This window comes from Phocoena sinus, chromosome 3 (genome assembly GCF_008692025.1).
Source record: "Phocoena sinus isolate mPhoSin1 chromosome 3, mPhoSin1.pri, whole genome shotgun sequence".
In the NCBI taxonomy this organism is placed as follows: domain Eukaryota; kingdom Metazoa; phylum Chordata; class Mammalia; order Artiodactyla; family Phocoenidae; genus Phocoena; species Phocoena sinus.
The window spans coordinates 288,158-313,998 of NC_045765.1; the positions used below are offsets into that span (position 1 = coordinate 288,158).

Here is a 25,841-nt window from a genome sequence, read left to right on the forward strand (position 1 = left end):
AAGGAGGGTATTTTGGACCCAAACCTCCTCCATCAGGCTGAGCCCTCCCTCAGGCTGGGGCATCCCAGAGGGAAGAAGGAATGGCCTCCACCATCAGCCAGTCACTTTATCAAGGTGTGGATTAGGCCTACCTCCTCCGACTGGGGGTTCCCCATTAGGCTGGGATTTCCATTTTAAGGGGCTTGGGCTTCCTGCCTCAGACCATGGAGTCACATGAAGAGGGAGTTTAAACTCCCTCACCAGACTGGGGAGACCCAGAGATGGGGAGCTAGGCCTCCTGCAGACTGAGGCGTCCCACAGAGAAGAGATGCCTGAACGCCCCCCATCCCTCTCTTCCCCCTCAAGAGACTGGAGGGTCCCACCGAGGAGGAAGTACCATAGGAAGCACACTTCTCCACCCCAACCCTATAACCTGGGGAGAAATCCCAAGGGGAGGACGCAGGGCATCTCCCATCAGGCCACGGGCTGCTCGGGCCCGGCCTCCTCCAGCAGGCTGGCTCGCCCCCACTTACTCATGTCGAACAGGTCCTTCTTGGGGCTGTCCTCAGGCTGCAGGGTCTCCGGGCCGTCCAGACCTTGCGTGTTGACGTACAAGTGGTCCTCGTAGTCTCGCGGGCCCCGCGGGTCTGCCTGCACGTAGCCATCCCCGGGCGGGGCTGGGGTTGGGGAGCCGGAGTGGGGTAGGGTCAGCCGGGGGACCCCAAGGACAAGGGCCCTGGAGGGCAGCCCCGCCCACACCTGTCTCCCTCCAGGAGGGAAGCCCCGCCCTTTTGCACAGCAGGGTTAGGAGTGAAAAACCGCATAAAAGCGCGGGAGCTGTGCAGACGCGGAGGTCACGGGGAGCCACGCCCCCAGCCCCCCCCCCCCCCCCCCCACACACACACCTACGCCCGTCTGCCAGGCAGGAAAGCGGCCAGGGGGCCAGAGCTTCCCAGTTTCAAGGGAAGGCAGGAACCCCAATGTTTATGTTAAATCTCTACGTTTAAAACATAATAACAGGGCTTCCCTGGTGGCGCAGCGGTTGAGAGTCCACCTGCCGATGCAGGGGACACGGGCTCGCGCCCCGGTCCGGGAAGATCCCACGTGCCGCGGAGCGGCTGGGCCCGTGAGCCATGGCCGCTGAGCCTACGCGTCCGGAGCCTGCGCTCCGCAACGGGAGAGGCCGCAACAGTGAGAGGCCCGCGTACCGCAAAAAATAATAACAATAAAATTCTGCTCTCCCTGTAATTATGTTATCAACATCATACATGGGCAGGTCATTTGTTTGCTTCCGTTCTATTTTAGGCTTTCCTTTCTTTTCTCAGTTTTGTTTTTGAATGTATAAAGCATTTACATGGTTCAAAAGCCACAACACCATGAAAAGGTATCCTCGGTGGAGTTTCTCCCCGGGTCCCTCAGCACCTCGGTCCAGATCTGCTGGATCCTCACCAGTTTGCCTCTGCCCTGTTCCCAAGGCCTCACCACCGTGTATTATCAGACTGTTGGATTTTCGCTGACGCGGTAGGTGAGAATGGCATCCTGGGGGAACTTAATTTCCATTTCTCTTATTCTGAGCAAGGTCCAGCATCTTTTCCTACGTTCAAAGGACACGTGTGTATTTTTTTTTTCCCCAGAAGTGTCAATCCATTTCTAAACGTCTCCATTTTTAATCGTTGGCAGGGAAATAATGACCTTTGAATACACCGTGGCCAAATGCAGCCCGAGGGCCCGCAGCCACGATCTCTGCTTTATGCCAATTATATCCTTAACCCTCGCAGACACCTGGGCTCATACATCGGCTCCACCCTCTGTGGGCATGAGCAAGTAAGGTCACCTCTCAGTGCCTCAGTCTCCTCCTCTGCAAAATGGAGAGAATGGGAGTAGCTTCCTCACAAGTAGGGGTGAAGATGAAACCACCCTGGGTGGTTGATGGGGGCCGAGGGGCCTCAGCCCAGGCTTCCCAGTCTTCACAGAGGAGGCACAGATTCTCCCGGCCTCTTATAATCAAGGTGAAGTGAGAAGGAAGAAACCTGGGTTGCAGGAGTCCAAAGAGAGAAAATTTCTGGGCATTGGAGCTGGGGCATTGACATATTGGTAGGAGTTCTTGGCCAGAGACTTGGGAAAGGCATGATAAGAAGTGATAACATCATGTGCAAAGGCTCAGGGGTAAGAAATGCTAGTGAGACCTGGGAGTCAGGCCTGAGCAGCCCATGTCCCAGAGAAATAGCTGACCAGGGCCAGATGACGGCTGGGCACCTGCTGGGCACCCAATGCCACGCGTGTTCTTTAACCACAAGCTCCGGGAGCCAGTAGGGTTCTGATGCTCGGCAGTGAAATGCCCAGATTGTTTGGGAAGATCTAAAAAAAAAAGCCCAACACATGTCAGTACGGCTGTGAGGGAACAGGCAGCCACAGCAGGGCTGGTGGGAAAACACACTTCCCGGCCACATCGGGGAGCCAACTGGCGGCTTCCCTACCGTGGCTGACGTGTGCACTCCATCCACAGCTCAGCATCCGTGGGAGGGACACACGGGGGGGCCCAAGGGGCCTGCCACCCATCAAGCGGGGGCCACGTCAATAAGGAACTCCAAGGACAGGGGACTAGCACGCAGCCGTTCAGAAGAGCACACGGACGCAGCCAGAGCCCCAGAGAGACCGAAGGTGTCCGCGGCCTGCCTCGGGGTCCTGACTTCTTTGGGGGGCCTGTTGGTAATAAAGGCTGAAAGGAGACATAAAAGTGCCAGGGGGGTGAGGTCACGACCTCGGAGCTGGGGCAAAGGGGATTTTAGCCTTCTCTGTCGCTGTAGGTGTTGTATAACGTTAACATTTAAATGGCTGAAAACTCTACCACTTTGTTAAAAGCCCATGATACCTGGTGGGAATGTAAATCGAAAGGGCAGCTGTGTGACTTGTATCACATGGAACAGCGGCCACCGTCCCGGGTACGGATTCTACGGAGGCCCTTGAACAGAGCTGAGTGGTGGACGCTGTTGTGGCGAATGCCTGCGAAAAGTGCCCAAATGTCTGAGCGAGGACGGTCCTTCACGTGGCAGGGAGTATGCCGTGGTGAAAAAGAAGGGGGGGCGACTGCCGTGCCCCGACGTGGGGAGGATTCCAAGCTGGGTTGTTACGAGGGGAAAGCAAGGTGGAGGGGTAGCTAGCATGCCACCGTCTAAAAACCGGGGAAAGCCATGTATGTCTGAGTTGGCTTGAAAGTGCATGCAAAATTCTGGAAAAAACATGGTAACTACTAACCGCGGTTACCTGATTAGGGAGGTGGATAAAACAAATGGGGCAGGGAGACTGACTTTTCACCGGATGCCTTTTTATACTCTGGTGCTTTGAACCACGAGATGCAGTACCTATGCCCAAAATACAAGGAAACTGGTCTGCACAGAAAAAAAGAAAAAAAGCAGACGCTGTCAAATCTCTAAGAGCGTGGGGAGGGAATACAATCTCGCCGGTGAAAGTGGAGTGACCCAAAGAGTGGAAGCAGTGTGAGGGGCGGTGGGGACCCAGGGGGAGGGCTGGGCCCCCCCACACACACACAGCCCAGAGAGCAGCCTACCGTACCTGAGGGGCCCACATCCCACTGCGGGCCTCGGGCGTCTCTTCGAGCAGGAGATGCTCCCTGAAAAAGAGAGCAAGGGGTCCTCCGGCAGTGTGCAAGCCCAGATCCCAATCTCCCACGGCAACCCTCCTGATTGGCCTGTAGCACCCCCTCTTCCCAGCACAGCACCCCAGTCTCCCACACCAACCCTCCTATAAGCCAGATTTGAAGCTCGGCTCTGAACCCATCCCCCGCTCCCTGGCCTCCGTCTGCCCGCGCGCCCACCACGCACCTCTGCTGCAGCCTCATGGGCTGTCCCCACTTGGAACGCCTGCCCCGGCACATGCTGTCTCTTGCACCTTGATGCCCTTCCCTGCACTGCTCTCCTGGGTGACGCCTATTGACCCGTCAGGGCCCAGCCCAAACCCTGCCCTCAGGGACATCCTCCTGACCAGGGCTGGTCAGTCTCCCTGGGGTACGTTCCCGTTATCCTCCTTGGAAGCCCTGATTCAATCACTGCTGTACCCATTTCCTCAATGTCTGCGATGGGAATCCCGTCTGAAGTGTCAAGAATAGGGCCGAGCAGATCTGGGCAGCTTGGGGAGGGAGGAAGGAGGTGGGGACGGCACAAGAGACCCTCCTCTAGGATCCCGGAGGACAGGAGCAGAAGGAGGGGCTGGGGGTCAGGCCCCCCTGGGACACCCTCCCCACGAGGTCCCAGAGGCTGACCTGGCCAAGGGCCCCAAATGCACAGGGCTGCTGCGCGGGGGTGAGCCTGGAGTCCACCAGCCCGCCCAGGGGCGGCTCCTTCCCGGGAGTGCGGTTGTAGTAGCTGTGTTCTATCTCATCCTCGTCCCCCCAGGCCGAATCCTCCGGCCCGGTCAGCCTGCGGACACAGAGCCAGCCAGGGGAGCACAGGCCCCAGCACGGGACGGGGAAGGGGCTGGCTCCCAACAGGGTGCCGAGGACTCCAGGCCCAGGGACCCTGACCGCCCCCCATCAGCTGAGCGGTGGCACCGGGAACTGTTGCTGATGGAGGGTCTGGGTGCCCCTTTCTGTCCATCAGAGGGGATTCTGCACGAGCCTCAGCACTTTGGCTGAACCAAGCAGGGCCTCAGAAAAGCTGGTCTCCGCCCCCTTTGCCCACGCCAGGCTTGCACCCAGAACCCGGAAGCCACGGCTTAGGGTGGCGACACCCCTCAGCATTGAAAACGCCCTCGCCCTGTGGCCCTGGATGGCGCCTTTGAAATTTATGCCATGGAGACTCATCCAGGCAAGTGTGGTTCCTAAGAGCAAAAGACGGGAAGCCGCTGACTGCCGCTCAGTCAGGGAGGGACAGCAGGTCGCAGTGGGGGGCCCAGAGGAGGGCCCTGCAGCCCGGGGAGGAGAGGGGCTGAGGCCGCCACAGCGTGCGTGTGCGAGGGGCGTGCAAGCCCGTGCGAGGGCCACAGCTGCGCACGCCGGCCCCTCACCGGTGCATATCGGACTTCTAACAAATTCATTTATTCACTACTTATTCTAGCCAATTCCTGTCTGTCCAGATATTTAAATAGCCGACCGCAGGCCACTGCCTGTCTCTGCCAGCCCAGGAGCCGCGGACGGTTTCTACACTTTTACGCCGCAGAACTGTTAAATGGCTAAGAAAACATCCGAAGAACACCATCTGATGACGTGTGAAAGTCAGACGGAATTCAGAGTTTGGGGTGTCCATGAATAAAGTTCTGCTGGCACACAGCCCACCGCCAATTGCTCACACATCCTCCTTGGCTGCCTTCCGCCACAATGGCTGAGACAGCAGGGCGTGCAGTCCGGCCCTTTGCAGAAGCGCCAGCCACCCCCGTGCAGACTCATGACGACAGTGTGACGGCCACCCCCCGCCAACCAGTTCCCTGAGCCCTCACCTCAGCCGGGAGTCGGGATGTTTTTATCCCAGCTTTACAGATGCGGAAATGGGGTCCCGGTGGTCGAGCCGTGGGCCACGAGGGGCACAGAGCAGGGAGGGGACAAGGACCCAAGCCCGGGGAGGAGGGGCAGGGCCGGCAGAGGTGCGGGGGGACGGGGCGGGCAGGCCGGTACCTTCCCGGGGGGACGACAACCCTGGGGGGGCTGTGCAGGTACTGTTTGAAGCGCAGCTCGAAGGCTTGGCCCACGGTGCTGATGACGCTCTGGGCGAGGCCCTCGCAGCACTCCAGGATGTGGCAGGCTGGGGGGCGTGGCACAGCATCAGCGGGGCCTAGGCCGGCTGACGCGCTCCAGCCCAAGGGCCCCTCCCGCCCCCACCGGGCCTCACCTCTCTGGTTGATGGGGTCCTTGGCCACGTAGGCCACATAATCCACCATGTCCTGGGGAGAGAGGGCAGCGGGCGGAGGAGTCCCAGCAACGCGGGGGGTGGGACCGATGGGCACAGGCAGGGGGTCTCGGGGCTGGGGGGACAGAGGGGCCGAGAGTCCACCCCCAGTCCCGGCCTTACCGTGTCACCACCCGACGCAAAGGAGATGGACTGCATGTGGTGGCTGGCGATGATCTGGCCGAAGAGAGACCACCAGTCACGGGGCTGCCGCTTCAGGGTCGGGGGAGGAAACAGGGGCTCGGGCCGGTCACTAGACCAAGGCCACAGGGGGGCCGGAAGGACAGGGGTGAGGGGATGAGCCATCCCCTCGACAGTACGCCAGGATGACCGAGAGCCCCACTGGACGGGCAGCCCCGCAGCCAGGGCAGGACGCAGAGACCCACGGCCACGCAGCCGCACGGGAGGACAAACCCGCCCCGCGCTGGTGGGCATTCTCACACGTGCGCACGTGGGCGCCAGGCTCAGACACGTCACTACACCCCCGACACAGACACACAGACACACGTGCTAAAATCCACACGCGACCCGGTGCGCAGTTCACACCAACACCTGCACTTCACCCAAGGGCCCGCGCCCGGCATGCCTCCAGGCTTCACCGAGGTGAGTCCACAGACCCCGCCCTGGGCGGGGCTGGCGGGGCTGGCGGAGGCTGGGGGGAGGGGCGGGCGGCGCTCACCTGGTGCGTGGCGGGAACGGAGAGGTTGAGGCCGTCGATGGAGATGCTGACGGCGATGCTCATGCCGGCGAAGCGCAGGTTGCTCTTGCCCAAGATGGAGGCCAGTGCCTTGTTGGGGGCCTGCGGGGGGGCACAGGGCACCAGGAAGGCGGGCCCGCGGTGGGGCTCCAGCTGGGGCAGGCCCCGGGATGGCCATGAGCCCCCCACTCGCTCCCCCCCGGAGGCCATGGGCCCCTCACCCACCTTCTTCTTCCAGGAGCCCCGGATGCCAGGCACGGCCTCCTGGAGCCGGTTGATGGCTTCCCTGTGTGGGCGGAGGAGGGAGGGGGCTTAGAGAGCTTGGAGTGGAGGGAGCAGAGGCTCAGAGGAGGCGGGGCGGGGCGGTCAGAGGGAGATGGGCTGAGGAAGGGGTGCAGTGGATCCTGAGTGGGGAGGGGCTCAGACGAGGGAGGAATGCTAGGGCACCTGGAAGCCTGGACCAGGGGCTCCGGGCTCCCAGCCACCCACCCCGTGTGCCCCGCAGGTGCCCCTGCCCTCAGCTCTCCCCCTCCAGCTCTTTCTTTCTCAGTGACCAGCGGACCTCTGAGCCACAGCCCACTTGACAGATTTGGGGGTCAGATTTGGGGTTGCTGACACAGCCCTTCAGCCTGAACCCCAAGTTCTGTGTGGCCACAGGCTGGCCAAGATTCCCATCTGTGGCATAAGGGGATGACCTCTGCTCTGGGCCCCCAGAGGCAGTGGCAGAGCCAACCCTCCCAAACAGAACGGGAGAGACTTCCATGAAACGGCTCATCCCTGCGGAGGGGCTGGAACTCTTACAAGGTCCTGAGGGTCAGATGGACACACAGAAGGCTCTCAACGATGTCGGTGCCGTGAGGGGAACCAAGCCCTCACCCCGCAGGTGGGAAGGCAAAATGGAGCAGTAGCTCCTCAAAATGTGAAGCAATCCCCCCCAGGCGCACACCCTGGAGAACTGAAAACACACGTCTGCACAAAGCCTGCCCGTGGGCAGCCACAGCAGCTCAACTCACAACAGCCCGAAAGGTAGAAAGCACCCGCACGGCCATCAGCTGAAGATGCATGAACACAACGTGGTCCCTCCACACACGGGACCGTCACTCAACCCTGAAAAGGGGGGAATCCCTGACACTCGCTGCAACGTGGACGGACCCTGAGAACACGATGCTCAGTGAGAGAAGCCAGACACAGAAGGACACACAGGGTGTGATTCCACTGATGGCAAACGTCCGGAACGGGCCGATCCACAGACACAGAGAGCGGGTTCCTGGTTGCCAGGGGCTGGGGAGGGGGTGGGGTGACTGCTAATGGGGATGGGGCTTCCTTTCAGGGTGATGGAATGTTCTGGAATTAGATCGTGGTGATGGCTGCATAACTTGGAAAACAGCAAAATACATCGAATTGTACACTTTGGGTGAATAGAGTTTTTTGATGTCTCTGGTGAATGCACTAAGTCAGTTTTCAACATGCAAAACAATGTGGGCCCCTCCTTCCTCAGCCCTGGTTGTACCCCTGACTCTACATGACTCAGGTCCAGGCAGCTCAGAGCATCATACCACCACCATGCCTTCTCTGCACCAAAAAAAAAAGCCGGGACGGTGGACATGCCCTGGTCGCCTTGGACAGGCTCCCAGCCCCTTGCGGCCCTGCCCTGAGTCTCAACCGGGAGCCAGCAGCACCGCCCCCCGGGTGCCAGGACATGCTGGGGCGTCCTCAGCACCCCTCGTGGGACCCACACGCTCTCTGAGGGATGCGCTGTCGTCTCCAGGAGATCATCTGGGGTCCGGAGACCGTGGGTGACCGGCAGGCGGGGACAGAGCTGGGACTGTGCCCCGCCCCAGATCGCTCTGACCCTGCGGAGCACTGCTCCCCAAGCCGGGAAGGGGGAGGGAACTGTCGCCGAGTCCACCACCCTCACCTCCCAGCACAGAGCTACACACCAGACCCCCCCCATCCCCGCAGCCGGGCCTCACCTGGTGAGCTGGGTGCGAGTGCTGAAGTCCAGGGAGCGCATGGAACGGAGGACTTCGATGCAGCCCATGTACTGAGGGGAGAGAGCACAGGGTCAGCGCCAGCCCAGCAGAGCCCAGCTGGGGCCTGACCGTGGATCCCAGGCCTTCCCTCCAGCGAGCCCTCCGCCCTCCCCTCCCGCCACCCTGGGCTCCAGCCCCCACCTCTGTCCTTACGAGGCCCAGCCTGGTTGCCACAGGGCCTTTGCACCAGCCAGCCCCAGCCGTCTCTTCCCCCCTCTATTAGTGGACTGGTTCTTTCCCCAGCTCCAGGCTCCCGGTCACCTCCTCAGAGCTGCCCTCCCCGACTGTAAGGGAGTTGTTCCCTGGAAGTGGTGGATTCCTCCAGGCTCAGTCCTGGCTGTTCATTTAACTGCCTGCTGTTCATTCTCTTTCTGCTCCACTAGAAGGTCAGCCCGGGAGGACTGGATGGTGGCGACCCTGTTCACTTCTGCGTCCCCAGGGTCCGGGACAGGGTCTGCGAGCAGGCGGGACAGAGGACGTCTGGCCCGCGAAGCCCAAAGCTTTGACTGTCTGACCTTTTCCAGGGAGAGTGTGCCCACCCCTGCTCAGATTACCATTTCCACGGAAGGTAATTCGGTAATTCAAAATCTCCAAGAGACGATGCTGAGGGACAGAGAAGGCAGGAACAGCCGGCGGAGGGGTGGGGCAGGGTGGCCAGACGACGGCCACCAGCACCCTCCAACGTGCTGTCTGCACAGCTGGGAGGGAACCTGGCACAGCCATGTGCAGCGTCTGTCATATGATCTCATTGATGGGAAACGTCCAGGACAAGAAAATCCACAGGGACAGAGTGTGGGTTCGTGGTTGTCAGGGGCTGGGGAGGGGCGTAGGGGGTGACAGCTAATGGGGACGGGGTTTTTTTTGGGTTGATGGAATGTTCTGGAACTAGATAGATTTGGTGGCTGCACAACCTTGTACTAAATACCACTGTACTGTGATTTAAAACGGTTAGTGGGGGACTTCCCTGGTGGCGCAGTGGTTGGGAATCCATCTACCAATGCAGGGGACACGGGTTCGAGCCCTGGTCCGGGAAGATCCCACATGCCGCGGAGCAACTAAGCCCGTGCGCCACAACTACTGAGCCCACGCACCTAGAGCCCGTGCTCTGCAACAAGAGAAGCAGCCACAATGAGAAGCCTGTGCACTGCAGCGGGGAGTGACCCCAGCTCGCCGCAACTGGATAAGGCCTGTATGCGGCAACAAAGACGCAATGCGGGCAAAAATAAATAAATTTTAAAAATAAAATTAAAAAAAAAAAAGGTTAATGGTAGGGGCTTCCCTGGTGGTCCAGTGGTAAAGAATCTGCCTTCCAATGCAGGGGACGCGGGTTCGATCCCTGGTCGGGGAACTAAGATCCCACATGCCACGGGGCAACTGAGCCCGCGCGCCACAGCTACTGAGCCTGCACACCTCAACGAGAGAGCCCGCGTGCTACAAACTACAGAGCCCATGCGCCCTGAAGCCTGTGAGCCACAACCAGAGAGACAAAAAAAACCCACAGGCCACAACTAGAGAGAAGCCCGGGCGCCGCAACGGAAGATCCCGTGTGCCGCAACTAAGACCTGACACAGTCAAAAAAAAAAAAAAAGAAAGAAAGAAAATAAATAAATAATGGTTAATGTGAATTTTACCTCAATTTTTAAAAATATTTACTTACTTATTTGGCTGCGCCGGGTCTTAGTAGCAGCACACAGGATCTTTTAGTTGCAGCACGTGGGATCTTTTTTTCTTTAGTTGCGGCATGCGGGATCTTTAGTTGTGGCATGTGGGGTCTTTAGTTGCGGCATGCATGTGGAATCTAGTTCCGTGACCAGGGATGGAACCCAGGCCCCCCGCACTGGGAGCGTGGAGTCGTAGCCACTGTGCCACAGGGAAGTCCCCTCGGCTTTTAAAAAATGATACACGCACATACGCTTTGACCCTGAAACTCCATTTTGAGGACTTTATCCCAAAGACACACCAGTCTGCGGGCTCCCTATGTGTGTGCAGGTGGCTGTTGGGAGCCATACTCCACCTTCCCCCCAGGGCTCCGCCCCCCACCCCCCACCCCCACCCCGCAGGACTGGTGCTGGGGCAGGTGCGCAGGTATTTACTGCCACCACAGCCCGGTGCGGAGTATGCCTTCCTATGCTGGCCCCGGCGTGCCCTGCCCCCGGCCGCCTGCCCCTCCCCTCCTGCAGGACTTGCAGCACTGGAGGAATAAACAAGAAATTGCAGACACCCCAAAACTTGACACATCTAGGGTTGTGAGGTCCAACCCGGGACGCCAGTTAGGTTGGAATTTCCCATAAACGATTAATATCTTCGTAGTGTATGTCGCAAATAATGCACAAGACATGCTTATACTGACAGTTGTTCGTGTTCGTGGCAACTTTACATTTAACTGGGCAGCCTGTATCTTTGCTGAACCTAAATAAATCGCGGTGCTGGCAATGGAAGAGCCTGCAGCTGTAAAAAGAGCAAGGTGCCGACTAGAAGGCACAGTGCCTTTTGTGTGGACAAGGGGGCCAAGGAGGACACACGTGTACACAGCATGTGCGGGCACTGTGTGTGTGTGTGTGTGTGTGTGCATGCACATGTGTGGGTGACAAGCTCTAGCAGGACACAGTAGCTGCTTCTACAGATGCCGTTGGCTGACTGTAAAAGTGGCCACCAGTTCCTCCCCTCCCCCATCCAGGCCCCGGGTTGGCCGTAATGCAAGCAGCACACGGACAGGCACGGTCACCCGTCACCGGTGCTTGCTCCCCTGCTGCTCTTGGGACCCTGCGACCCTGCCGGGGTACCCTGCCTGATGACGAGACACATGGCCCACCCCCATCTCCCCAGCTGACATGGAGCCAATCGTCATGTGAAGGAGGAGACCATTCAGCCCCAGCCGACCCACAGCACCACAGGAAATAAAAAGTGTTTGTTGTTTCCATGCACTAGGTTGTGCGATGGTTTGTTACACAGCAGAAGCTCCCTAGACAGTGACCAGGAGAAGAGAGGGAGTAAGGCAAGTGAAGATCCAGGCCAAAGGGAACAGCAAGTACAGGCCAGAAGCGGGAACCAGCTTGGAGAGACCAGACTCACTCCAGTGTGGCTGGAGCAATGAGAGATGAGAGGATGTGGGACCCTGGAGCTGTGATGAGGGGCTGGGTTTCATTGTGACCAACCTGGGGGGCCGTGGGACAGCTTTAAACAGGGAGGTGAACTGATGTGTCTCACCTTCATTGGATGGATGATGGACGGTGGATGGATGGAGGATGGATGGATGGATGGATTGATGATGGATGAAGGATGATTAATGATGGATGGAGGATGGATGGATGGATGATGGATGATGGATGGATGATGGACGATGGATGGATGGTGGATGATGAATGACGGATGGATGAATGATGGATGGATGATGGATGGATGAATGATGGATGGATGATGGGTGAATGATGGATGAAGGATGATGAATGGATGATGGACGATGGATGGATGGATGGATGGATGGATGGATGACAGATGATGCAAGGATGATGGATGATGGATGGATGATGGACGATGGATGGATGGAGGATGGACGACGGATGGTTGGAGGATGGATGGATGAATGATGGATGGAGGATGGGTGAATGATGGATGATGGATGATGAATGGATGATGGATGATGGATGGATGGATGGATGGATGGATGGATGGATGGATGGATGACAGATGATGCAAGGATGATGGATGATGGATGGATGATGGATGGATGAATGATGGATGGATGAATGACGGATGGATGAATGATGGATGGATGATGGATGGATGAATGATGGATGGATGATGGGTGAATGATGGATGAAGGATGATGGATGGATGATGGACGATGGATGGATGGAGGATGGACGACGGATGGTTGGAGGATGGATGGATGAATGATGGATGGAGGATGGGTGAATGATGGATGATGGATGATGGATGGATGATGGACGATGGATGGATGGAGGATGGACGACGGATGGTTGGAGGATGGATGGATGAATGATGGATGGAGGATGGGTGAATGATGGATGATGGATGATGAATGGATGATGGATGATGGATGGATGGATGGATGGATAGATGGATGGATGGATGACAGATGATGCAAGGATGATGGATGATGGATGGGTGATGGATGGACAGGTAGATGGAGGGACGGATAGACAGGTCCGCAGGGACTATGTGCCCGGCGTGCATTAGACACGTAGAACCTCGAAGAGAATTAGCTGTGGCCCCTGCCCCCAAAGTAGACTCTCACACTGAGTGGACAGCTTTGGTGGGTGCTGGCTGCTCAACACGTACCCTCCCTCTAACAGAGCGTGCGTCTGCGTGGGGCGTCAGTGCTGCAGGGCCCCAGGGTGTGAGGGGTCTAAATCACCCCAACTAGTGCACAGCTCATTCTGGTTGTGTGGCTGAAATCCTCCCGGTACCCCAGCGCCCCCCCGGGTGAAGTGGGTGCACGACCCAACTGCACGGGACAGGAGACGCAACACGGGTCCCCTTCCCGGGGGGCGGAGAACACACGACGAAGGCAGGGAAGGTAAGCAGGTGGCTGAAGCGCGTGCCGGCAGCGATGACACTGATAAGCCACTTGTCGCATGCCGGGCCCTGTTCCAGGTGTGCTGCGCACATGACCTGTCAACCCGCTCCACCCAAAGCCCGCACTACGCAGCAACATGACCCCTCGGGAAACAGCCCCGAGGGCTCTGCAACCTGTTGGCAGTCACAGGTCGTAGGCGGCAGAAATAGGATCTGAACCCACAGCCTGGGCTCTGGAGCGTCCCCCGGCCCTGCAGGAGGCGGTGAAGACTGCAGCAAACTACACGCTCAGGGGCCAGAGGGGCCCAGTGCTGCCAGACCACCTGAAATCCAGGGCTTTTGCCTGAAACACCCCAATGCGTAAACAACGACAAGGAATTTTTAGTTTTAAATAGAAGACAAAAAAAAAAGGCAGAGGTCAAATGCAGCCTTGGGCCTGCCAGGGAGCACGACCTCTGACCTAGGATCCCAAAGTCTCGGAAGGCCAGCCGTGGTGTGTGGGTGACAGCCCCAGGAGGCTCTGTCCACATGCCCAGCCTCACAGCCTGTGAGAGGGACCTTAGTGGAAGGGAACCTCTGCAGATACAGCCAGGTTAAGGATGTCAAGGTCAGACGGTCCTGGATTGAGGATCGGCCCTAAATCCGATGCCACACGTCCTCACAGGAGAAAGGCAGAGGGGGGCTGAGGGACAGACACGCAGGGAGAAGCACGTGGAGCTGGAGGCAGGGCTGCGGCCCCAGAAGCTTGGAGACAGACTCTCCTTCAGAGCCTCAGAAGGAACCAGCCTGCCGACACCTTGATTTTGGACGTCTGGCCTCCAGAACCGGGAGAGAATACATTCCTGTAGTTTTAACTGCCCAGTTTGTGGTCATTTGTTACAGCTGCCCCTGGGAGACCGACAGAGAAGGCCGGGAGGGGATCCCAAACGGCGGATTTGCAGCCCACCTTCCCCTTTGCCAATGCAGCAACAGTGGCCACCCAGAGCCGGCCCTAGCATGTAAGGGGAAAACTGAGTTACAAGTGGGAAAACTGAGGCTCAGAGCAGGAAAGGGACCCAGCCGAGTTCACACAGCACACCAGGGCGGACACAGGACGAGCACCCAGCTCACCACACTCCCCGCAGGACGCGCCACCCCTCACGGTGCCATAGGTCCTGTACCATTACTACTTAGTGTTTTCATTTTAAATAAACTCCATTTATAAACATAACTGAGTTTATTTCTGAAGGCAACTGTAGGAAACAACCCCAAAGTCCATAAACTGGTGAATGGATAAACAAAATGTCATCCGTCCACGCACGGGAACATTACTTGGCCATGAAAAGGAGAGAAGCCCCGCCACTCGCTACCACGTGGATGGACCCTGAGAACACGACGCTCAGTGAGAGAAGCCAGACACAGAAGGACACACGGTGTGTGATTCCATTGATGGGAAACGTCCAGGACAGGCCAATCCACAGACACAGGGAGTGGGTTCCTGGTTGTCAGGGGACACGGAGGGGGTGCAGAGTGACTTCATGGGGACGGGGCTTCCTCTGGGGTCATGAGAACGTTCTGGAACTAGATCATAATGAGTGTTTCACAAATCTGCAAGGGCACTAAGAACCACTAAATCGTACAGCTTAAATGAGTAAGTTTTATGACACTGAATTACATCTCAGTTTTTTAAAAATGTGCATGGGGAAACAAAAACAAAAAGGAGAAAGCAAAAAAAGAAAAGAAAATGTGCATGGGTGGGAATTCCCTGGCATTCCATGTTCAGGACTCCGAGCTCTCATGGCCGAGGGCCCGGGTTCAACCCCAGGTCGGAGAACTAAAATCCCACAAGCCGCATGGTGCGACCAAAAAAAAAAAAAGTAAGAAAGAAAGAAAAAATGTGCGTGAAGAAAAGAGGAAACTGCATGTTGCTACCATAAAACTCGGGTTTGATGCCTAGCAGTGTTTCCTAATAACCATTAAAATAAACACGTAATTATCAAAATGAAAAGTGTCCATCCAGGCAGAACTGTCCATTTTTGCTAAGACGAGTTAGTGAACGTTTATTGGGCACCAGGCTGCTTGCAGAGTGTCAGAGTCCCCCTCCACAGATGCAGTCGAGGAACAGACACACAGGGCTCTGGGCGGAGGGGCCCGGATGGTGGGGACTTGGGGGGGCCGGTGAGGGGGCCCCGGGCAGCAGCGGACTGCCTCGCACACTTGAACACACCTATGTTACCCTTCCCTTTTAAAGGTCTGACCAAAAAAAAGTACATCCCCACAGATATGTGTTGATTATAACGGAAACAAATGGGGCCTTGACCAGGGAGAAACTTCACCTTAACTGAGTGCGTTAGTCTCCTGGGGGGCGGCCTCGAACAACAGAGACTCCGTGTCTCCCAGTCCTGGGGCTCGGATGCCCAGCATCCAGGTGAAGCAGGGCCGCGCCCCAGCTGGAGGCCCAAGGGAGGCCCTTCCTGCCTCTTCCAGCTACTGGCGGTGGCCAGCAGGCCTGGGCTTGCAGACACATCCCTCCGGCCCCTTCCTCTGTGGTCACGTGGCCTCTCCCTGTGTGTCTGTGTCCAGATTTCCCTCTTCTGAGAAGGACATCAGTCACACTAGATCTAGGGCCCATCCTGCTCTAGGAGGACCTCACCTTAACCTCATTGCACCAGCAAAGACCCTATTTCCAAACGAAGTCACATTCTGAGGCCCGGCGGACATGAACCTGGGGGGACGCCACTCTCCCCCGTACACCAAGCGATCAAAGTTTCCAGCAGCCGCGTCGGGATGCACGGGGACCCCTGCCTCCTGACCAGACGCACAGAGGCTGGCAGAGCTGGCCTCCATGCTCCCTGCCAAAAACGCACAAGGTGAGCCCGCCGCGAGCCCAGCTGAGGGCCGACACAAACTCAGGGGCAGCCTGCAAAATCGTGGGGTGCACTCCTCCAAAATCTGGGGAGCCCTGCACTGACGCTGGTCCTGGGTCCCCAAGGACTTCAGAGCATCCTCCCGGGCGTTCGCGTTCGTGAAAAGCCCTCAACGTTCACCACGACTCCAACCTAACACCATTTTACACAGAACTCGAAGCATCTAAGGGCATTTTTTCTTTGTTTTCTTTTCGACCGTGGCAAAATACACGTAACGTTAAAATTAACATTTTAACCATTTGTAAGCGCACAGCTCAGTGGCATTAAGCACATTCACATTGTCTGCAATGATCCCCACCATCCATCTCTAGAACTTTCCCATCTCCCCAAACTGAGGCTCTGTCCCCATGAAACGCTGACTCCCCACCCCTCCCCCAGCCCCTGGCCCCCACCGTCTACTTCCTGTCTCTGTGGATGTCACTCCCGCAGAGACCCCCTGTGCCTGGAATCACACAGTAGCTGTCCTGTGTCTGGCTTCTCTCACTGAGCGTCACGTCCTCAAGTTTCATCCACGGTGTAGCAGGTGTCGGAACCGCCTTCCCTTTTAAGGCTGAGTCATATTCCACTGTGTGGCTGGATCACCTTTTAGTCATTCATCCATCAACGGACAGCTGGGTGTTTCTGCCTTTCGGCTGTTGTCAATAGTGTTGCTACGAACATGGGTGTGCAAATATCTGAGTTCCTGCTCAATTGCCATAAGAGAAGAATACTTATCTCCTCCCTAGATGCACACACACTCACACTCACTCAACCTCACCCATATAGCCAGTCATATACTTATAATCTTCCGGCTCTTTCGGGTGTATACCAAGGAGTAGAATTTCTGGATCACACAGTAATTTTATGCTTAACTTTCCGGTACGGTTTTAATACGCATCGAACGTAATGAAACTTGATACTATCTTGTATGTTGACAGAAGGCTTCATTGTGTGTCGTTCAGGCTTTACCAAGAGTTGCCCGCTATTTTGAGAATCACACGGCCCGCAGCAACTCTAATGGTGGTACTGGAGCTGCCAGAGTAACCCTAGAGCTGTTTGTAGCTGTCGTGTGAACGGTGGCTCTCTCTGTCGCTGTGCGCCTAGAGAAGCTTACGTGTTTACACACTGAAACATATTCTGTGTTACTGTGAATTGCTGCCTCTGTGTTTCTCCTTTTTATTGCTGTTTTGTTACCTCGTATTGATTTGGGGGGGGGATAAATGTGCAGGTAGCTGTTACATATGTGATGTTCATTTCAGGGTGGAGGTTACCAAACACTAGTTATAAGTGAGCAGTGGTTAATTCAACAGTATTGCAAGCAGCTGGCCTAGGCTGGTGATTCTCAAACACGAGTGGGTGTTGGAATCAGCCGGCAGGCTGGCAAAGCATCGTTCACCAGGCCCACCCCAGAGTTTCTGACGCAGCAGGTCTGGGGTGGAGCCCAAGAATGTGCATTTATAACAAGTTCCCCGAGGTCTGGGCACCACCATTCCCCTGCCATGAATGGAGCTTGACATCTCCGGCCAGTGAGGTGTGGCGAGAAGAACGAAAGGGATGGCCTTTTCTTCTGGTGGACATGGTTGGACCTGCATGCGATACCTGGGGCCGTGGCCGCTCTTTTGTGACCATGAGGACGGCTAAGCCAGCATGCTGAAGACGGCAGTGGAAAAGATGGGAAGACCTGGGGCTTCAGGGATACGCTCAAGTCATTGAAGTAATCCACCCTGGAGCCATCCTACCCCTTGCCTTCAAGCAATCAGCTGCACTTGCAGCTAAAAACACCTGAGCACAGCTCACCTCCCAAGGTTCCCCACACACCACCACCTACGAGACCAGCCTTCAGGAAAGACTGGGCGGTGGAGACAGCCAGGCCTGGGCCCCTGGGGCAGCTCTCAGTCTCTCTGTGCCCCACTCAAAGCCTTCCTCGTGAGAAACTCGAGAGAGCGCACGGGGAGGGCACCGCGGAAAGCAGAAAGGGCTTGTTAGTAGAATTTTCGTAAAAGTGTAACAGGGAAGAAACGTTGTATTCTATTACAAACTAATCGCTACGGGGATGTTGCCTAAAAGCTTAAATTAAACACAGCGGCCCATCTCCGGGAATCCTGCCTCCTGCGGGAGGAAGACATTAACACCTGCCCTCCGGAGGCTGACGGGAACCAGGAAGTGCTTGGCTTTAGTCCCGCCCCTTTCAGTATGGAAGAATCCTGCACGCTCTCTCAGGGAAGGTGGCTCTTTAGGACGCAAGTCCACTGTCTTCTCCAGATCAAGTCGCTATTCCTTGCCCCAACGACTCGGCTCTCGATTTATTGGCCTGTCCTGCATAGACCAGTACAAGCTTGGACTCGGTAACAAAAGGAGAAGTGCCGGGCGTGGAAACAGCCCCGATGGAAGGAAACGGGATGGATCCACAGACGGGGCAAGTATCCATCTAGACCAGAGCCGCCCAACAGGGGGGCAGAGTGCCAGGCGACCACTTGAACTTAGCTTAAAATGAAGCAAACTTAAAGTTGCGTTCTTCAGCTGCCCCTGCCCCATTCGAGTGCTCGTGGCCACACGCGGCTACCAATGGGACAGCACGGATCTGGAACATTCCACGTCCGCCTCTGGGCGGCACTGGTCTAGGCTAGTCCCACGGGCAGCTTAGGGAACGTCACAGGACACTGTCTGGGGCTTTCCGGAAAAGGCATCCTTATTCACAGAAGGACCTGGCAGGAGAGGGCTCTTTTCTGGAGGGTGAGGGGACAGAGGAACTGATCTGAGAAAGGAAAAGCACGGCAAGGGTGCTGCGTGCGTTTCTGGGGACGGCTGTGCCAAAGCCCCAAAAGCTGGACGGTTCAAAACAGCAGACGTTTCATGTCTCCCAGTCCTGGAGGCCAGACACCCCTCACCCAGGTGTCGCAGGGCCGGGTCCTCCCGGAGGCTACAGGGGAGGCTCCCTCCCGCCCCTTCCGGCCTCCGCTGTAGCTGCCCTCCTGCCTCCCTGGCCTCGAGCTGCGTGGCCAGCGTCTGCACGCGTGTCCTCACATGGCTTTCTCTCAAGGCCGCCAGTCACTCGGTCCAGGGTCACCCTAATGCAGGCGGACCTCTTCTTACCCAATGACATCTGCAAAGACCCTATTTCCAAATCAGGTTGGGGACACTATTCACCCCCAACACAGATGAAAAGAACGTGAATCCATGACAGGGTCACCAAGCTGTGAAATTAACCAACCCCGGAGCCGCCACCCGCCCGGGGCTGCTTCTCCCGTGAGATGATCAAGGTCGTCGTGGGTCTAAACTGCTCTGGGTCAGGACTGCCGCGATGCCGCTAAAGGCACCACAAGCTGCTACCACCCTCGCCGGGCTCCTCGACGCGGCTGTGCCTCCGTTTCCTCCCCTAGAAACTGGGTAGGAAATCTCAGGGTTGGAGGCTCCACACTAGCGTCTAGAAACCCAGGTGCCCTGATTGCATCTCTGCTCACTGAGTCTCCCTTTTCTGGCCTCAAAACAGGGACCATTACAGGGTTTTGTGAGGGTTCTGTGACATCAGGTAGGTGAGTCAGCTGCTGTATTAGTTTCCCCTTGCTGCTGTAACGAATTACCAAAAATTTAACATAAATGTATTCCCTGACAGTTCTAGAGGTCAGAAGTCCGACTGGGGTCTCACGGGGCTAAATGCAGGCGTGGGCAGGGCCGGTCCTTCCGGAGGCTCCAGGGCAGCATCGGTTCCCGCCTTTTCCAGCTTCTAGAGGCGCCGCCTCCCTGATTCGCGGCCCCTCCTCCATCCTCACAGCCAGCAGCGCAGCATCTCCCGTCTCTCTCTGCGTCTGACCCTCCTGCCTCCCTCTAATAAGGACCCTGGGATGACGCTGGACCCCCGCGGGGAATCGAGGGTCCTCCCCATCTCGGGGTTCTTAACTTAATCCCTCCTGCAAAGTCCTCTCTGCCTTGTGAGGTGACACATCCTCGGGGCCCGGGACCAGGACGGGGACGTCTTTGGGGCCGTTAGTCTGCCAACCACCCTGGTAGTTGCCAGGTGGCAGCGAGTTCAGGCTCTGAGAGGAGCCTCAGCTCTGGGTCTGGTCCTGGATTCTCACCACGTAACCGCCCTGCCTCTCTGTGCCTCAGTTTCCCCACCTTACGTAAGTGGGGACACACATCCCCTCTTGAGGACCCAGGGTCGGACCTGCCTGTCCCTCCGTAATCTGGGACGGCTGCTCCTGCCTTAACTTCACACTTCTCTGTGAACCGGGAGGGGACTCCATGGCTCCCAGGACACCTGGTGGATGTGGGGCAGGGAGACAAGCGGCTCCCACGGGAGGAGCAGGCCACTGAGGCTGGTTCAGGCCCCGCGGGGCCGCGCCTCTCCAGGCAGCCTGAGTCAGGGCGCCACACCCATCAGCCAGCGACTCCTGCCGGCTTGTCTCCAACATGGATGCTGTGGCCCCTTTCTCCCCAGCCCCACGCTGCCCTGGTCCATTGCATCCGCTCACCCAACTGCTCCCCAGCCACCTCCGAGGTCTCTCTGCTGCCCTTCCAGCCGCCCCCCTCCAGCCCATTTCCACAGGAAAGATCCTTTCAGTTCCAACGCTGCCCTGCGACCCTGCCTAGAACCATCCAAAGCCAAGCTTCTCCCCACAGCCCCCAAATCTTATTCCTGCTCTTGTCTCCCTCCATCAGCCCCACCACGTGGGTCTCCAGCAGCTCCCCGAATGTGCCCGCTGAGCCCCCGCCTCGGACTCTCTCTCCCCAATCGTTTCACGTCTGGGGCCGCAGTGGCTTCAGGTCTCAGCTTAAATGGCATCTCCTGAGAGGCGCCTCACCCACCAGCCCGGCTAAAAGCAGCCACCAGTCTCTTGCTCTGACATCACTTGATTGTAATTTCTGCACAGCATCTACCAGTGCCTGCCATTTCCCTGTTTGTCTCTTATTTATTTACTGTCAGCTTCTCCCTCTAGAAATCTGAGCCCCGTAAGAGCAGGGATCAGATCTTTCCCATTTCCTACGATACCATCAGCACCTGGCAGGGCGAGGCATGCATTAAATATTTGCTGCATCGATGAAAACGTCAAGATCGGGCTTCCTTGGTGGCGCAGTGGTTGAGAGTCTGCCTGCCGATGCAGGGGACACGGGTTCGTGCCCCGGTCCGGGAAGATCCCACATGCCGCGGAGCGGCTGGGCCCGTGAGCCATGGCCGCTGAGCCTGTGCGTCCGGAGCCTGTGCTCCGCAACGGGAGAGGCCACAACAGTGAGAGGCCCGCGTACCGCAAAAAAAAAAAAAAAAAAAAACCGTCAAGATCATTGGAATAATCCAACAGCCTGCACTTCAACAACACGAGTATCTGAATTCTGAACACTCCTAATCCCCGTGGCCGTGGCCGGTGGGCAGACACGGCTCGCCCCTGAGGGGATGTGGTTTGAAGCCCAAGGCATCACCCACAAAACATCTCACTACGAAATCAGTCTTGAATCCAGTGAAGCTGAGATTCAGCAAAAGAAGGGGCCACAGCCAAGTTAGAAGACGCCAGGAGAGAACAGGCAGACCCAGAGTTTGGGGCAGCCTGAGGCCCGGCATGTCTACCAGGCTTCCGGGACACAGTGGACCCTGCCTGGACCACACATGGACAAGAGTCAAGGCCACTGGGGGCCGCCACAACAAAGCACCACAAACTGGGGACTTAAAACAACAGAAATCTAACCCTGACCCTACTGTTCTGGAGGCTGGAAGTTGGGAATCAAGGTGTGACAGGGCCCTGCTCCCTGGCGGTGATGGGCTCAGGGGAGGGCCCTTCCCGCCTCTTCCAGCGTCTGGTGGTGGTGAGCGGCCACCCTCAGTGTCCCTTGGCTTGTGGATGCATCGTTCCATTTCTCCCCTATTGTCACGTGGGCCCTCCCGGTGCGTTTGTGTCCAAATCTCCCTCTTCTTATCCAATACGCCGCCCTAATCTAGTGTGATCTCATCTTAACTTGATTATGTCGACAAAGACTCTATTTCCAAATAAAAACCATATTCACAGGTTCCGAAGGTCATGAATCTGGGGGGATACTATTCAACGCAGTACGGGGGTGGGGGGCGAGGGGGGGAGAGGTTGTAAAAGAACCAAAGACGAAACAACCAACTGCAAAGACACAGACCTCCAGGATCCTGGTCCCAAAAACCAGACTGAGGCGCTGTGAATACTGCCGGACCCTGGATGTGACAATGAACTGTGGACGGGCAGGGCCCCGGTGGGCCAGGGGGCCGCACGGAAGCATTTTACGGAGCGCCTTCCCCCGGGCCGCTTGCCTCCTGACGGTTCATCAAAAACTACACACAGGGGCAGACAGGCTGAGCGGGGAGCGCGCAGCGTTCACAGGCGTGGGCGCTAGTACGGGCCGGCCATCGGCCCACGTTTCCGTACGTCCAAAAGGTTCATAATAAAACCAGGACAAATGAAGACCTGTTCCCTTACAGCACCTTCCAAGTTCCCGGAGTCTCACATCTCGAATCCTGGGGCCTAGCGGGGCCCGGCCTTTCTGCGCCCCACCTCAGGCCAAGGTCTCCGGTTCTGTAGTCTGGGAAGGAGGTTTCAGTGGGGGTCTGGGTATCAGGACGCCCCCACCCGCGTCCTCCCCCGCCACCCCGCAGACTCTGGCCGACGGAACGGGGGCTCCGCTTAACCCGCGCATGCGTGCCCCCCCTCCCACCAGCCGCCCTCTCCCCGCCCCTCCCCACGTGACGCCGTGGGAACCTGGACCCCAGTGCCTCCCGAGTGGGGGCGGCCCGCTGAGCGCGGGCTGGTGATGGGGGTCTAGGGTGATGGGGAGAGGAGGGACGGAAAGAGACCTGGCTCTCGGGGTCCAGAGTGTCCCAGAGAAAGAAGTGGGGGATGGGAGCCCCTGTGCCCAGGCTGGGGCTCCGGGGAGGATGGGATCTCAGGGTCGCGCCGGCCTACTCACCCGAACGATGTAGGAGACCCCGGGCCCCAGGACCCTGGCGTCCGGGTGTAGCCAGCCGTGTGCCGGCTTGTGGATGAAGCTGCCTTTGCGGATCCACTCGTCGGCGGCGGAGTCCGGGGGCCCGGCTGCCCCCCGCGCGCCCCGCGACCCCCGCGCCCCGGCAGCCCGGCAGCGGCTGAGCGCAGGCAGGGGGCAGGGCGCGGTGCAGCGCGGCTCGCAGGCGCCCAGGACCGCCGCCGCCAGCGCCGGGATGCCGGCCGAGCCGGCCGGCTCGGGCTCGGGCTCGGCTCCCACCGCCGCCCCCGCGCCCCCCGCAGCCCGCGCCGCCGCCGGGCCGCGGCCCAGGAAGCCGGCTGGGGCCGCGAACTTCCACTGCGGCATGCGCGGCAGCAGCGCGCAGAAGGTGGTGGGCGCCTCAGGCTCCGGGGGTGCGGGGGGCGGGGGGGCCGCGCGCCCGCCCGGACCCTGCGTCATGGCTGCGGCCGCCCGACCGAGCCCGCCCGGGCGCTGAGCCTGGCGCGGAGGAGGCCCTCCCGCTCCCTCCCGCTCGCTCCCCGCCCCCGGCCCGGTGATGTCATCCGTCCGGCCCAGCGCGCAGCCGCGGGGGGCTGCGCCCCTGGGACCCCCGGCCCTTGGCGCCCCGGTGCCCGGCGGGGAGGCTGGGGAAACTGAGGCCCGCCGAGGGCACGAGCGCTGACTCGGGTCCGGCAGCCAGGGAGGAAGCGAAGTTTCGAACCCAGGGCCGGGGCAGCGACCCCTCACTTCGCCCCCCACCCGTCGCCCGAGTTCCTAGAAGCACAGAGGCGGGAGAGACTTATAAATCACCTCCTTTCTTCCCTTCTCGCCGTCGGGAAACTGAGGTCTGGAGAGGGGCGGAGGCGCGGTCAAGGAAGGAGAGCGCCCCGGCCCCTAAGCTTAGCCCCTCTGTTCCTGCCGGAAGTACTTGAAAATCAGGCCCTGCTTTATTTCCTGACAGGGGAACTGAGGCTCCGAGAGGGGAAGGAGTGTGCGCCCGAGGACACGCAGCGCAGACTCGGGCCCTACGCTGCCTTGCCCTGGGCCTCACTTTCCCCGGCTGTAAGCCGGGGGCGCGGGCCGGAGGGTCACGGGCTTCTCCATTTCTGGGGGGCCCCGTCCGGCATCAACTCAACTGAACTCCAGGGCCTGAGCCTCCCAGGCCTGCCGGCTTGTCCGTCCACCAAGGCCTCAAGGGTTGCCGCCTCTGCACCGGGGAAAGGACGGTCTCGGTCACCCCAGGACCCAGCCTCCCAGCCCGGGGCTGGCCGATCCCCTCCCCTCCCCCTCCAACCCCGCCCCAGGCAGGGCCGGCTGCGGGGAAACAAAGGGAGGGGCCGGGGCCGGGGCAGGTGGCGATGGAAGGGAAGGAGGGGCGAGGCCGCTAGGGGCCGGATCGATAAATCAGAGCGGTGAGATCACCGCGCGGCCGCCTCCCGCGGGCTGGGGAGGAGGCGGCGATGGGGGCCGGCGGGAGGGGCGCGCGCGGCCGTGATTGGCCGGCGGGGGGACCGGGGGCTGCAATGCCCGAGGCCCCAGCCTCTCGCCTAGGGAGCCATTGTGCGCCTGCGGTCCGCGAGGAGCGGGCGGGGAGAGCGTGGCGTTGGGTCGGTGTGGGGGGGTGACGTTTGGCGGGGTCTGGAGCCCCCACCTGGACTCTGTGCGCTCTGTGTCTGTTGTGGGCTACAAACCTGTGGGCTGTGTGAGGGTTGGGTTGTATGTATATTATGTGCGGATTTGACCGTGTGTGTGTCCAGGTGTGGGGGGCGGGGAGAGGGAGAGAGAGGAGGGAGTCTGGGTTCCCGCCCAGGTGTGTGTGTAGGGGGTCCTGGTATGACCACCTAGTTGGGTGAAGGGTGTGTGTTCAAGTTTGGCACCCCAGGCTGGGGGGAGAGAGCTGACCCCCACACCAGGAGCCCTCTAGGTCCTGCCTACTGCGCCCACCCCCACCCTACCCCACCCCACCCCCCGCTCCGTGTCTTCTCCTCCAGGGAGTCGAGGTGCAGTCTGTGTCCCTCCCAAGCTCCTGGGTTAGGGTCTTTCTGGGCTGGGGTTTATAACGTGTCATCCCATGGAGGGTACGGTTATAGGACTCCATCCACGTGTTTCATTCCCGTCCCCGGGAAAGAGCGGCAGGAACAGAGCCCAAAGGGCAGGATTTACATCCTGGCATCAGAAGGACACACACTCTCAGTGCCCTCAGACAAGTGTCCAAACTCCCTGAAGCCCTGTTTCCCCTTGGTAAACATGACGTGCCTCCTGAGTCACTGTGAGATGATCTTATCGATAGATCTGGAACACGGTAGGAACCTACTGATGGCAAATGTTAGACTCCATCAAATTCCTATGCATCCTTCAAAGCCCAGCTTCAGTGTCCCTTCTTCCAAGAAGCCTACCTGGCTAGCTCCCCCCACTCAAAGCCCTGGCCCCACCTCTCGCTTCCTGTACCCCTGGATCCTGTCTCTGGTCCCATCCAGATCCCCAGGGGCTGCAGAGTTGGGGGTCTGGATCTCGGGAGCAGTGTTTGGGTTTCCTTCCTGTGACATGAACAGACAACGCGTGTGTGATGCGGACAGCTCCTGGTGCCACGGGGATTTATTGGCAAGCAGCTAGAGGGTGTGAAGGGGCAGCAGGGCTGTTTCCAGCCTGATTCGGGGCTGAATTCAGTGCTTCCATGAGTAACAGGAATGAGCCCAAGTTTGGCAGAAACCCAAGCTGTGCTGGGGACCCAGGCCCTAGCGGGCAGACACTGAGTTCTAGGACACAGGAAGCCGTGCCTCCAGCCAACAGCTCGAGAGGACCAGAGTGTCCCTTTTTCCACCTGGCCTGGCCTGACCTGGCCTGGTGTGACCCGGAGAGAAGAAACTGGGACGCTGGA

The 25,841-nt window shown here is 58.6% G+C and overlaps 1 protein-coding gene across 7 annotated transcripts in view; it reads right to left on the minus strand.

Moving 5' to 3' along the window:
• Positions 1–24,217, minus strand: part of SHC2 (SHC adaptor protein 2) — a 30,865-nt gene extending 6,648 nt beyond the window's left edge. The window contains exons 1-11 of one of the 7 annotated variants that reach the window (XR_004349367.1): positions 22,949–23,452; positions 8,547–8,617; positions 6,799–6,859; positions 6,556–6,675; positions 6,000–6,053; positions 5,820–5,871; positions 5,606–5,732; positions 4,259–4,415; positions 3,553–3,610; positions 3,244–3,368; positions 513–656 (exon numbers count right to left, since the gene is read on the minus strand). Coding sequence is in view for 6 of the 7 variants with exons in the window: in XM_032628395.1 (XP_032484286.1) it covers positions 513–656; positions 3,553–3,610; positions 4,259–4,415; positions 5,606–5,732; positions 5,820–5,871; positions 6,000–6,053; positions 6,556–6,675; positions 6,799–6,859; positions 8,547–8,617; positions 22,949–23,422 (1,318 nt within the window). In the remaining variant the exon portion in view is untranslated. Of the gene's footprint in view, positions 1–512; positions 657–3,243; positions 3,369–3,552; positions 3,611–4,258; positions 4,416–5,605; positions 5,733–5,819; positions 5,872–5,999; positions 6,090–6,555; positions 6,676–6,798; positions 6,860–8,546; positions 8,618–22,461; positions 22,513–22,948; positions 23,453–23,773; positions 24,049–24,099 lie in introns of those variants that run through there. The other 6 variants (XM_032628397.1, XM_032628400.1, XM_032628395.1 and 3 more) reach the window with 6 other exon arrangements.
• Between the last annotated feature and the right edge of the window lie 1,624 nt (positions 24,218–25,841).